The 13,112-nt window shown below is 49.6% G+C and overlaps 5 protein-coding genes across 5 annotated transcripts; 2 read left to right on the top strand and 3 right to left on the bottom strand.

Moving 5' to 3' along the window:
• Positions 1-532: 532 nt before the first annotated feature.
• On the bottom strand, positions 533-1,154 carry BBA_08229 (caffeine-induced death protein 2; the record flags this gene model as incomplete). The annotated part of the gene is made up of 2 exons (XM_008603326.1): positions 533-1,032; positions 1,088-1,154. The coding sequence occupies 2 exons, from the start codon at positions 1,152-1,154 to the stop codon at positions 533-535; spliced, it is 567 nt and encodes a 188-aa protein (XP_008601548.1).
• A 764-nt stretch (positions 1,155-1,918) lies between these two features.
• On the top strand, positions 1,919-3,225 carry BBA_08228 (oxysterol-binding protein; the record flags this gene model as incomplete). The annotated part of the gene is made up of 2 exons (XM_008603325.1): positions 1,919-1,978; positions 2,038-3,225. The coding sequence occupies 2 exons, from the start codon at positions 1,919-1,921 to the stop codon at positions 3,223-3,225; spliced, it is 1,248 nt and encodes a 415-aa protein (XP_008601547.1).
• A 296-nt stretch (positions 3,226-3,521) lies between these two features.
• On the bottom strand, positions 3,522-4,752 carry BBA_08227 (fructose-bisphosphate aldolase; the record flags this gene model as incomplete). Its single annotated transcript, XM_008603324.1, has 4 exons — positions 3,522-3,611; positions 3,659-4,432; positions 4,487-4,597; positions 4,645-4,752. 4 exons carry the CDS (start codon positions 4,750-4,752, stop codon positions 3,522-3,524), a joined length of 1,083 nt encoding a protein of 360 aa, XP_008601546.1.
• Positions 4,753-6,849: 2,097 nt separating this feature from the next.
• On the top strand, positions 6,850-9,014 carry BBA_08226 (uncharacterized protein; the record flags this gene model as incomplete). Its single annotated transcript, XM_008603323.1, has 4 exons — positions 6,850-6,965; positions 7,019-7,790; positions 8,225-8,280; positions 8,342-9,014. The coding sequence occupies 4 exons, from the start codon at positions 6,850-6,852 to the stop codon at positions 9,012-9,014; spliced, it is 1,617 nt and encodes a 538-aa protein (XP_008601545.1).
• A 375-nt stretch (positions 9,015-9,389) lies between these two features.
• BBA_08225 (SET domain protein) lies at positions 9,390-12,790 on the bottom strand (the record flags this gene model as incomplete). Its single annotated transcript, XM_008603322.1, has 6 exons — positions 9,390-9,606; positions 10,820-10,848; positions 10,925-11,016; positions 11,767-12,180; positions 12,230-12,674; positions 12,749-12,790. 6 exons carry the CDS (start codon positions 12,788-12,790, stop codon positions 9,390-9,392), a joined length of 1,239 nt encoding a protein of 412 aa, XP_008601544.1.
• Positions 12,791-13,112: the final 322 nt, after the last annotated feature.

Raw genomic sequence — 13,112 nt, 5'->3', positions numbered from 1 at the left:
AGCGTTCGTGTATCCACGGCTATCGAAGTCGTCGTTTCAGTTGCAAAGGCTGACGTGCGCAATGTAGTCTGCAGGACAGACGGGTGACGCACAAACAAGGCAAATGGCCTTGAAATAAATTTGCAGAGCACAATTGCACCACACAAGTGATTGCGCAACTGTCGAGAATCCAATGTCGAGGTCAGGACAGACCAAGAGCGCAACTGTGTGTGGTGTGGGATAGCTTTGGTGCCCGGAGGATCTTCGGAGAAGCCGTGTGATGGTGGGGCGTGCGGCTATCATGGCTTATAGTTAATGGCTTCATGTGGAATCGATATTTATCAACTTTGTTGCCGATTCGAATATTCGCGTCACTTTGAGTTACAATCTCTTTTTGATCGACATTTTCTTGCTTTATAACCCGCCATGAGTTGTTGCTGCTAACAATGCTACGATCTGGTCGTGACACAGGCAGACGAATTTCTATCCAGATCGAAACAAATATTGTACATATATCCTACCTGAGATTTGATTCCTGTCATTACTAGTAGGCCTAATTCTTCTTCCATGACTCAACAGCGTCTTGCCAGCTTTCGGACGGTGCCTCGCAGCGGTCCTGGATCACCTCCCAGGTGCGGTGGCGAACTATATCCTCGATGACACGTTCTTGGCGAAGAGTCGATGCTAGAACCTCAGTACGGCTCTCACGGGTATAGAAACGACCTGAGTATGGATCCAAACGCTCGTCCACTACTCTTTCGCTATCTCTTTTCTTTTGAAGCTCTCGCAGGGCGGCTTCAGGATCATCGGGATCGGGACTTGAAGCGACGGCAGCGCAATAGTCGAAAACCTGGGCTCGAGAGTCCCACGCGGGAAATAAAAAGTTTTCGAGAAATCCTGTGCATCTCTCGGCATTGACATCTCTCCTCAGCAATTTTGATGTTCTTTCCGCAGTTGACTGGGGATCAAACCCTGCGCGAGCGGGCGTCACCAGAGCGTTCAGATTTTGGCTAATTGGGTCGTCGACAGTCGATCGCGAGAACCGGAGAAATTCTGAATTTGTCAAACCGGGGTTGTAAGACCGTGGGCCTGTGAAATGGTGACGCACCTCGTAATGCACTTGTCGTGAAGCAGAACTGCGGTGACAGCTGCTGTGCCGTGGGGGGTCGCGCCATGGTTGCAGGCTGCTGCGTGGCAATGTTGGGTGACTCCGAAGCCGCCCTGTTCCAGAAAATACCAGCCAGATTTATATTTGTGGTGAAAGTCGGTTGCAGGCGCGGGTAGTAGTCGACAGTTGTGGCAATTTGATACCTTTGATACGATGTAGAGGATGCAGAGGAGGCAGATTATTGCTAACTGGTGAGCTGTGAGGCGCCGGCCCCACTGACATCATCTTGGCTTGTACTCAGCACGAGAGCTACATTGTATGCATCTAGAAGCTCGCCAGGGTACCAAGCGAAGATCGCAAATAGAAACTGCATATACCATCAAGCATATGTAAGTCTTGAGTAACTACTATAGGACTCACATCGACCAAGCCGATCACGCGCTTAGGCACAAGCTCGACGTAGCTCGGCAGAACACCAAGCTGGTGCTTTGCACCCCGCTGGTGAAGCCGCTGCTTCTCTGTAATCAATCACAATAGCAGCGATGCTGGTATGCCGGTAGCCGCGTAGCGTATCTTCGTTTGCGTCACCGATGAAAAACGCCATGCGTTGCGAATGGCAAGAATGAAAGTGGGGAGAGTCGCGTGGGCAACATGCGGTCTAGCCCAACAACTTTGTCCAACTTGAACCTTGTTGCACCGCCCCGTGCATCATCAGGGAATTGATAGCTCAACCTTCCATCCCTTACGGTGCTTCCAGAAATATCTCCCTAAGGACATCTATTGTCGCTTCGCGATCACCTTTAAGCCGGCATTGCTTCACCCTACACTAACATGTCCTCCACCACAGCTCAGGCCCAGGCCGGTAGCGGCAGCTGGTCTGCTTTCCTTAAGGTACGACAGGTGGAAATACCTATGCACCTGCAGTCAATAGTCGCTCAAACATTTGCCAGTCCATTGCTTCCTTCAACGGCGATCTCTCGTCCTTGACGGCCCCGCCCTTTATTCTCTCCTCGCAATCATTAACCGAATTCTCCTCGTACTGGTCTACGCACCCAAATATCCTTGTCGCCGCCGCCTCGGAAACTGATCCTGCGAAGCGCTCCATGCTGGTGCTCAAGTGGTTCTTCTCCACGCTCAAGCATCAGTATGCCAGTCGCAGCGAGCAGTTTGGCAATGAAAAGAAACCCCTGAACCCTTTTCTGGGCGAGCTCTTCTTAGGATCGTGGAATGACGAAGCTGGCAAGACGACTCTCGTGTCCGAACAAGTCAGTCACCACCCGCCTGCTACCGCCTACTGTATCCGTAACGACAAGACTGGTGTTCAGCTCGAGGGCTACAATGCACAGAAAGCAACTTTTCACAGCACCATCATTGTCAAACAAATTGGGCACGCCGTCTTGACTATCCCCATTGGGGTTACGAAGGAGCCTGAGCACTACCTGATTACGCTGCCGTCTCTTCACATTGAGGGCCTCATTTTTGGCGCCCCATTTGTCGAGCTTGACGGCACCAGTTATATAACCAGCTCTAGCGGATTCAGCGCCAAAATTGACTACAGCGGCAAGGGATGGCTTTCTGGAAAGAAAAACACCGTCATTGGCACCATCACCCCCACCGGCAAGGTAAAGGATGTCCTGTACAACGTGACGGGACAATGGAATGAGAAGCTCGAGTTCTATTCTGGCGCGGCCAAAAAAAACTCAAAGTCTACTCTAATCGATGAGTACGACGCTACCAAGGCCCCGCAGACGGAGCTCCAGTTGGCGCCCATCGAGAAGCAGCATCCCCTTGAGTCGCGCCGTGCCTGGGCTAAGGTTGCCGCGGGCATCCAGAGAGGCGACATGGATACTGTCTCGCTTGAAAAGGGCAAGATTGAGAATGCGCAGCGCGCCTTGCGGCACAAAGAAACGGCTGAGGAAACTGCGTGGAAGCGTCGCTACTTCACCGCTGTGGCTGTTGGCACCACCGATCCCGTCCTGGAACAGCTCGGTGCTGTTGGTGGCGTGGCCGTTGACGGCGAACGCGACAAGACTGGCGGCCTCTGGAGATTCGACGCTAAAAAGGCCGAGGCTGCGGATGCCGCGAAGCTCACCGAGGAGCAAATCAGGACACTGGAAAAGGAAGTGTTGGGTCAATAGCCGTCTAAAGTCCACCAAGTCCTAATGATCAATTATGACGTGAGTACGCGAGGGCGGTACGAACCAAGCTCGGTTGTATCGTCATTCATATTTCATTAGAGGCAGATGTTGCTTTGGCATATAGACATTCACTTCGAAATGCATCAGAATTCTTGCCGTAATCTTTTTACGAGCAGTATCGAGTACTGTGTGTACTAACTAGGTGTCAACCCCCAAATGCAATCTCCGAGACTCCCCAACTATGCCGTCAACTCTAGGCTTTTATTTTTATTACGTATCATGTCGTATAACGAGCATTACAGCTGGTTGGCGGTGTTGAAGTCCTTGAGGGCGGTAGTAACACGCTTGGACATGGTCTTTTCACCTTCACGGACCCAGACACGAGGCTGCGCGAGTTAGTTGATGCACGATTCAGAGGGCCGGAAGGACTTACATCAAAGTACTTCTTGTTGGGTTTGTCGTCGCCATCGGGGTTGCCGACAGCAGTGAGGAGGTAGTCTTTCTTGCTAAGCATGTAGTCGCGAATGCCAGCCATGTAGGCGAACTGCATATCGGTATCCATGTTGACCTTGACGACACCATGGCTAATGGCGTCAAGGTACTCTTGCTTTCCAGAGCCGGAACCACCGTGAAAGACAAAAAAGACGGGCTTGTCAATTTTAGAGTCGATAGCAGCCTTGACGTGAGCCTGGTGCTTGCCGAGGAGCTCAGGGTGCAGCTTGACGTTGCCGGGCTTGTAGACACCGTGGACATTGCCGAAACCGGCAGCGATGGAGAAATAGGGAGAGATGGGAGAGAGTGTGTTGTAAATGTGGAGGATATCCTCAGGCTGGGTGTAAAGAGAGTTGTTGTCGACGTCCTCGTTGTTGACACCGTCCTCTTCACCACCAGTGATGCCAATCTCCATCTCGAGCCACTGCTTCATGGGAGCAGCACGCTTGAGGTAACGAGCGGTGGTCTCAACGTTCCAGTCGACGGGCTCTTCGGACAGATCAATCATGTGAGAGCTAAAGAGGGGCTCGCCGGTGGCCTTGAAATGCGCCTCGTCAGCATCGAGCATACCGTCGAGCCAGGGAAGAAGCTTCTTGGCGCAGTGATCAGTGTGGAGGACAACGGGAATGCCGTAGGCGGGCGCAATGGAGCGGATGTAGTGAGCACCGGCAATGGAACCGGCAACGGATGCAGACTGGCCATCATTGGAAACGCCCTGGAAACATCCAGTCAGTTACAGTCTCGGAAACGGTTCAGAAATGGAGAATACCTTTCCAGCAAAAAAGGCAGCGCCACCCTGGGACATCTGAAGAATGATGGGAGACTTGGCATCGCGGGCAGCCTCGAGAGAAGCGACGACGGTCGAGGAAGAGGTGACGTTCTGAGAGGTTAGTCGGCAAAGGTAAGAGATGAGCGTCCGAAACTCACAATGGCAGGAATAGCAAACTGCTTGTCACGGGCGTACTCGAAGAGACGGAGAACGTCATCGCCGACAATGACGCCGGACTTGCGGGACAGAACTTCAGTAGCACCCATATTTGCGGTTGTAGCGGTCGTGGTAGATTGGTTTCGAGGCAGACGAGCTGATTTTAAACAACTAGAGCAAACACCGAGTCAGACACCAAGGTGCTTTTTCAAGGTTCAATTGCGATAAGAAAGCAAAGCAGCCAGTTAGATTGACTCGGCGCACCCACAGCGCGGGTCTTTTTATAGCGGGCTTATCGATACAGTTGTAGCCGGCAGATTGGCGGGGTATCCCGACATGACACAAGGAGGTGTGAGGCTTTTTCGACTGCAATGCCCACAAGTACTCCCTGACTGTACATCTTGTAATGATCGAGCTGGCTGAAAAAAGTTATGCTAGGTGCAGATGCTTGCTGTGAGGTTGACGGTTGCTCGTGGCGGGTTCATTTGACAGCTGGGGGGGCTCACAAGCTCGGTGGCATGGCAGCTTGGGTAGGTAGGTAGGTAGGTAGGCAAGGGAATAGCTCGCTACCGCAGGCCAATGCGAGGGGGGGGTTTCAAAGTTCAAGAAGGCGAATACTTACGACAGTTTAGATAGACGAGAGAGTTGTATTAGAGGAAAAACTCTTGTGAAGGTGAAAGGAAGAGAATGAAGAATGCGTTGCGGGGTTCGTTACTGTGGGCAAGCATAATTAACTGGTTCGACATGCGCTCTACGGAAACATGCGGAACACGGCCAAAAACTTTAGCTGGTTAATAATGTCCGATCGTATCAATGCAGCGACGCCATTTCCCACAGGTGCCTGAAATCATCGTTACGAACAGATTCCTGTCTGCGAGTAATCACAGCTGAGCATGTAAATGAGGCGTGTGAGTCTGATATACCTGTAAGCCGACTGTGAACACTCTACGGCACAATGGCGGCCAGGCACAATCTGAGTCATATTTGACTACGCAGCCAATGACGATTCCGCACTTAGCAAGGTTACAATTCTTCGCCTGGCCCTGCATTCAAGTTTGACGCTGTAGCGTCAAAAAACGGCCCGAAAAGATCGGATACCATCTGATGCGAGTCTGCAGCATGGTATGATAGATTGACGTTGCTTGTCTAGACTGTTAAGAGTTGGGCTGCGACTGACTCCATTAGCTTGCTGAGGCGTTGTGATGATGCCCCTCCATGCTCAGAGCTGATAAGCAACATCCCACCCAGGCGGGTTGTCACCCCACCTGTGTGTGCATCCTGCCTTGGTCGGGCCGAGCACTCGGAGCCAGAAACAAGAACATGATCAAGATCTCATTATATCCAAGAGTATGCCAAGCAAGATCGAAATACTGTGGCAACTTGAAGCGGGATATGTCGCTTCAATTGATAGCGAGGGTGGCTGCCATTTGACCTTGACTAATGCAAACGTAGCATAGCTCCAGCGTTCTTGCATGAATACATTCTATGATGACTCTTGTCTTTCTCCGTTCATCGTTGGGAGATCTTCACATATTGGTCGTCATCTGAAATTCGGCTGTTGCTGCGAGCTACCTATGGCCTGCTTGACATAGTTGATAGATAGGCACATAGCTACAGTGGGGTTCTAAAGTCTGTCACCAGGACGCAATTCACACCTAAACATATCTCAAACACTCCTCTATCTCTCTTCTAATGAATAATTAAAATCTAAATACGGGGTTATATCAAACTAAATACTTAGAAATTAATATTTTAAAATAGAAAATAGTTTATCTAAATTCCTTAAATACTTAGAATTTTTAAAAATAATAAGTTTATTTTTTATAAAAAAATCTTTTTATTATTATCTATTATAAGCCTTTTTTAAAGAAATTCTTTTATTTTTTTTTTATTTTTTTATTATATATTATTAAAACTTTTAAATAAAAAGAAAGAAAAGTTAATAAAGATATTTATTAAGTAAAAAAAAATATTATAAAGTAAAAAAATTTATAAAGATTTATTCTTTAATTAGAACTTATAATATAGAGGAGTGTTAGAGGTCTCTTTAGGTGTAAATTACGTCGTAGTGATAGACTTTTAGAACCCCACTGTAGTTCCGAATTAACGGCGAGCCCCTCGCACTCCACCATGTGCCCGACTACGGAGACTTAACATTAAGAGCCACCCGCATCAACCGGCCGCCAGCGTTCCCAAGGCTCATAAAAATGGCATCTTGGAGAAGCAGAGAGCTCAATGAGCCATCGAAGCAATGGGGTCGTCTTAAGCCCGCGCAGATAGACCCCTTAGAGGAGATGGGTCTGCCATCCAAGAGCGAAACGAGGTAGCTACAACAGCTGCACAGCCACGCGGTCATTCTAACGCGCATATTGATAGGTTGAAGAGCGCCAAAGCGCAAGAAGGCTATTATCAGCTCATTGCCGAGCGGTACTTGAGCTTCTGCTCTGAAGCAGGAGAGCGTGATGAGCTTCTCCGGCGGTTCTCGTCGCTCGGCCTGGAATCCAGCAACCGAAAAAAAGACGACAAGTGCAGCCTGTTAATTCCTGATACCACCAGTGCCGAGTCGCTACGAGAACCGTCCAACACGAAAACTCTGTCAATCATCATGTCAGCCCTCCGAAAACTACGTGAAGGTATTGTGGCTTCTAAGCGCACCGATGACTTTGCCATCCAAGTCTACTTGTTCTGTATCCGCCTCGCAGTTCTCGTCAAACAGCCGGAATCATATCATGCCGCCATACTTCACTTGCTTCGGAAAATTCACCCCAAGCAGAATCTGACGATGATTGAGTTGCAAGAGGTTGTAGCATACCTGATTCTGGACACGGCATGCCGCCGAAGGGAACTCTCAGAGGCTTATTCGCTACGACAAAGATACGCACTCCGTGATAAAAAAGTGAATGATGCGCTTTACGCTTTGGCGCATGACAACTTTATCCTCTTTCATCGGGTGCGCAGAGCAGTGGATGGTCATCGGGCAAGGATCATGGAGTGGGCAGAACCAGAGCTGCGCCTGCACACACTCAAATGCTTTGGACGCGCATACTTGGGCGTCAACTTGAAGTACTTGGAAACGGCAACAAGTTCAGAATGGGACGAGCTAAAACGAAGAGACGGTGTGGGTTGGGAACTAGACGGAGCAAACGTAGTCATTAGAAAGATCAAGCCACGGTAGTACACGTGCGAGAGCCCTGTAACATACAAATACGTAATCAGAATTCCCTCCAATTAAATGGGCTGAAGGGTGATTCGTGTATATCAAACTTCATATCGAGCTCTAGGCTTTTGGGGCTGTGAAGCCACAAAAATGCAGCCTCTGCCGGCAGCGATCAGGTCGCTTGGAGGAAATGACTTTTTTCCTGGAAGCTAGATTATGAGTTCATATTCAGCTGCAATTTCTTCTCAAAGGCAGCTGCGTGCCTGACATCAACAGGACAGACAAACAAAGGCAGCTGCCAGCTGTCAGCTGCAACACCACCTCCATGGCTAGGTAGCTATGTCACCAATGGTGCAGCTCTTCACTTCTGCATCTAACCAAAAACAATGCCTCCGCCGAAGAAAAAGACAAAAACCTCGCATCAGACTGATAAGGCGGCATCAGTGCTACTATCCGACTTTCGCACCGCCTGGCCACTACAGTAAGTTTGTCAACGCTCTCTCCGAGCTTACACTTGCCGTTTACACCCTAACCACGGACAGAACTGGTGACGAAACGGTTTTGATTAAAGTCAAAGACGAGGAATTCAGTGTCCACAGGGCAGTCCTCAGTCAGCACTCGGATTACTTTCGAGCAGCGGGAAAGACGTGCTATGACGAATCCGGAGGCGAAATCGCGTTCGATAACATCGACCCAAAGTATTTTGCTTTATTCCTCGGAGTGGCATACAGCTACTCCTCTATAATACCTCATACGACGCCTGCTCCTGCAGCAAATCCAGAAGCACAGTCCCAAAGAACGCCGATGCGAGATTATGTCGAAGTGTACAAGTTGTGCGACCGCTTCATTTGCCCAACTATAGCCGCTTATATCATACGTTGTATTCATGCGTTGATCGGCGACCGTCACAGAGCACTGTATCGTTCATCACTCGATAAGGCGCAGCAAATATGGTGCACAAAGGACTTTGCCGATGCCTTTGAAGCCCTCGAGCTGAATCATGTCGAGCAACAGAGGCTTGGCAACCTGATGATTGAATATTTCTGCGAGGGGTTGTATCATCGGTCATGGGGAGCGACAGAAAAAGAAATGCAGAAGCGGCCAGCCTTTGTGCTACGAGTCTCATGCTATTTTGCCTCGAAGCTCGCGCTTCTAGCAGAACAACGGACTAAATTGAAGCGAAAGGAGCTGAAGATGCCGACCTCGGGGGAGTGACATGCAATTCGATGAACGGGTAGCTGTCATGTGCTTGCTATGGGCGCGCTTCGTGTGTGGGGATGCACTTAACTACGAGATCTGTATTGGCTTTGAGACATGCTGTGCTCACGGGCTAACTTACGTCGATACCCAGGATTACTAGAACAAGGGAGATTCTTCGATAGCTTTATAATACTCATGAGTGAGAAGATAACAAATATATAGGAAGAGTTTTGTCACGCGTAATGCTCCCAAATAAAAGCAAGTGAAATACCCAGGAGTATGCATGTTCAAATCATATCGACTCGAATGGACCATTAAGACGCCGTGACACCACTAACAAACACTACGGTGGTTTCTAACTCAAATGCAATATACGTTCGTAACCAGAGGCTACCTCTTTCCGTTCTCGTAGAATTGAATGGCCTTTTCCAAGCCCTCGAGGCTTTCGCGATCGCCGTACACATCCAAGAGCATGTCGTTGCGTTGTTGTCTTTCACGATCTTCCTGGTATCGGACATCGAGCATACGCTCGCGCTTTCCCCGTATTCTGTCAACGTATACTTTCGCGCCGTAGCCTACGATGGCGAGGCCGACGACGGTGGGGGCCCTACACGGCGCAAGATGTGAGTTGTGAGATTTTTGGCATTTTGGCTGCGGTCAGGTCACGCGCATGCCTGTACGCATGTGCTGACTTGCAGATGGCTTCCAACTCCAGCAACCAGCCAGTCACAGTATGTTTCAATCGAATACGTACCATCTCATCGGATAGCGCCGGGGTGTGGTGCGCAGATGTGGCAAGATATTGGGGTGAACCCTAGCGGACGTGGAAAACATACGAGGAGCGGCGGGCATTGGTGGCTTGGGATAGATGGCGCGAGGCGGTCCAGCGCTCGCGTACCGATGGACAATCGTCGTGGAGGGCGAGAAACGAGCAATCTCGCTGGATCAGGGACAAATGGCTGCCTGACTCAGAAGGCAGCTGTTCTAGACACCTCGGATCTCTTGTTGCAAGTATGGGTTGTTGTCTCGGCTCACAAAATCCGGGGTAGGGTGACACTTAGACGTCCTGCACTTTTCAGCTGCGCAAGTGTCGCAAGGATACGTTGATGGCCAGAACAGAAAGTCGTTTCGGGGATTTTGAGGTGTGAAGAAAGGAGGGCAAGAGCTGGACGGAATTTGCATGGGAGGAGTGGTAAAATAAACCCCGGACCCCGCTAGCTGTCTAAAACAACTACAGCTACCCGTACGCTTCCCCTCTTACATGAAAGTACACATCTCATACGACTATGTAATGATGAGCATATAAGTCGGGCTACACCCCAGCGCGTGCCCGACTAGCGTGCGGAGCCCCAGTCCATGTGAAAGCAAATCGCCAGCATTTTGTAGCATTGTGGGGTGACTCTGAGCTGGGCACCTCGGTTGGGCCCGGTGTAAGGAGGGTGCAGCGGAACCTCGCGGGCCGCGAAGCGGTGAGGAGCAAGGGACACGCAGGTACCTACCTACATATCCATCGTTCGCATGCATCATCTCTTTCCGTACATTGTGGTACAGTGCATCTCTCCGCTCAAAGACACAAAAACACATTCAATCGCTAAACAGGCGTTGAAGAAGAAATAGCGTCAAAAAGAATTCAAAAATGTCATAAATACCTACTCTTTCACTCGATACATTGTATTTGCGAGAGCAGGATGTAGCCTTGCTGATTTGAAAGAGCTGCAAGCTCAGAACCTTTCTAACCAGCCTCTTGGACGCTATGCTACCCCAATCTAAACAACTCCATCCATATAACCATGTGTGGATAGCAATTGCGGGCCACTTACCCGTGCCATCTCTGCTCTGGCTGCAGACACTACAGCGTCTGATCTAATACAAACATCAGTCGAGTCATTCCAGAGAATGTCCTAATCGCGGCCGCTGATTCGTACCTTGCGGAAGTAAAAGCAGCCTTCTCTGTCCATGTACCAAAGCTGCACGAAAGAGACTGATATCTGGAGCGGCACGTTCAAAGGTCCACAGCCTGTCATTCGTGAGTCCTCCAGTCTCCAGACCTCGGTGCGCACAAGATACTCCAACGCCAGTTCCCGCAGTTTGTCATCGCCAATAGCGCCCTTTGCTTCGTGCCACGACACACACGGTGTCGTACAATCCAGATGTTTTCGATCGTAAGACTGAGTCAGAGACGCCAGAGACACCAGTACATGTATCACTTCAATCTCGAGAGATCCATTACATTCCGGACTCGCGCATTGTGCTCTGGAGTCGCCGAATGCCGCTCTGACCATAGGGAACCAAAGAATAACTGGACGGCGCGAAGAAGATTTCTGCAGCAGGAGCCGCGAAACAACTCATGATCGAGTCTACAAATCGGCCACATATTGTTTTTAGACGTCGAGGACGAACACCGAGGCTCTGGTGAACTCGCAATCTTCGAGTACGGTTGCCCAGCGGCTGCTATTGCGAAACCAGATTCTCAACACTTCTGACTGTGCGTCTTCTTGTCGCTTCTGCCGAGGTCATCGAAATCCGCTCGTTCTCATATCTTTCGTACTTGGTACGTGTAGCCTTGGTTTCCCCGCCTCGCGAAATATGGTTTTTTATATACGTCACGAGCCGGCCTGCTGGCACAAAGGGTTTTCTCGAAGCACCATACCCCCAACAGCATGGTTGTAGAGTTTGCGCATACCACCCCTTCAACAATCAATCCTTTGTTTGCCTCACCAAAGAAACTTCCTACAGTGCGCACTCCCACAAAAGCATTTCGTCATACCCTCCACGTTGCCCTCCAGCTCATCCTGCTCCTCAACGACGCCATCCACGTAATCAAAGGTCAGCTCCTCTCCGCGTGTAATATCTTTGATAGCAAACAGTGCAAGGTCGTGAATATGTTTGTCTGCGTGGTCACCGACACGGGCAAAGATGCGAAGGTTGGGATCACAAGAGTGATTGATAAAACGGGTCGGCCCTGACATGAACTCGCCATCGACCTCCAATGGAGGGCCGTTCAAGCGCGGATCTAGTGAGTCTTTGTCGGTGAACTTGTCGAGAGCAAAGAGATAAACATCTTTTTGTTGAGACACTGCCGAGTTTGCGCGGCGGCGGTCGGCCTCCTCTGCAGTAATAATTTCGCCGAGATATCGGTCCACGAATTGGCCTTGTTTGATGGGTACTTGTGAGCGTACTCCTAGAAACTCGTCAGAAGCTACTACAACATCACATGATTGTGTGCATACCCCATCCGCGATTTTGTGTTCTGAAAATTTGTAATGGCACGGTGCGACCTCGCTCGACAACTCTATTCGGGCATTCGCTGGAGCAAGCACAGCCTTTGTGGCATTCATACAGGGGCATAGTTGATTTTTGCAGTCTAGATCGTAGTGATCCTGCCTTTGCGCCGTGTGTATGGTATGCGTATGCTTTTTTAATGCCGTTATTCATGTCAATGTCGTCGTCGTCTTCCAGATCGGCCAGGCAGAGGCAGCCTGTGAACTGGCAATCGCCGTCGTCTGCGCAGGAGCAGCCACTGCGGAAACTATCCTCTGCGGGCTCTACTCCTTTACCAAGAACCATGTCGTTGATGAATTCGAAGTTTTTGGGCAGAAAAGCGCTGTCTACCTTGTTGACTACCGTGAGTCCAAGCGCGCGTACTTGACACCAGTGACAGCCTGGAGTGGGTGTCTATAACGCATATTTAATTTCCGAGTTCGAAGCTGACTTTCCTGGACGCGTTCGTTTATTCGGAGAATACATACTTTGCCGTGGTTATAGAAGTGCTCCTCAATAGCTTGCTCCATATTGACTGTACTGGATGCCAGGAATTTTCAGGCTAGCAGAAGACTTACAGGTTGATTCCGAAGCTGCTGTCGCGTGCACTGACGCGTGGTGGGCGAGAACTGAGCGAGCGCGTTCAGTAGGTGTTGAAGCCGTGGTTGTAGGAGCGTGAGTGGGCCACAGCAACCAGTTAGATGCTATAACGCCAGCCACTACTTATAAATTAAGATAAGGAAAAAGTACCTACTTTAGCGCTTATTTTTTATATAAAAGTAAATACCTTTTCCCTAAGACCTTAATTTAAAATAAATATAATATAATAAAATTTATATTAATATAGTTAAT

The sequence above is a fragment of the Beauveria bassiana genome (genome assembly GCF_000280675.1).
Source record: "Beauveria bassiana ARSEF 2860 unplaced genomic scaffold BBA_S00032, whole genome shotgun sequence".
NCBI lineage: Eukaryota > Fungi > Ascomycota > Sordariomycetes > Hypocreales > Cordycipitaceae > Beauveria > Beauveria bassiana.
This window is presented reverse-complemented; position numbering and strand designations above follow the sequence as displayed.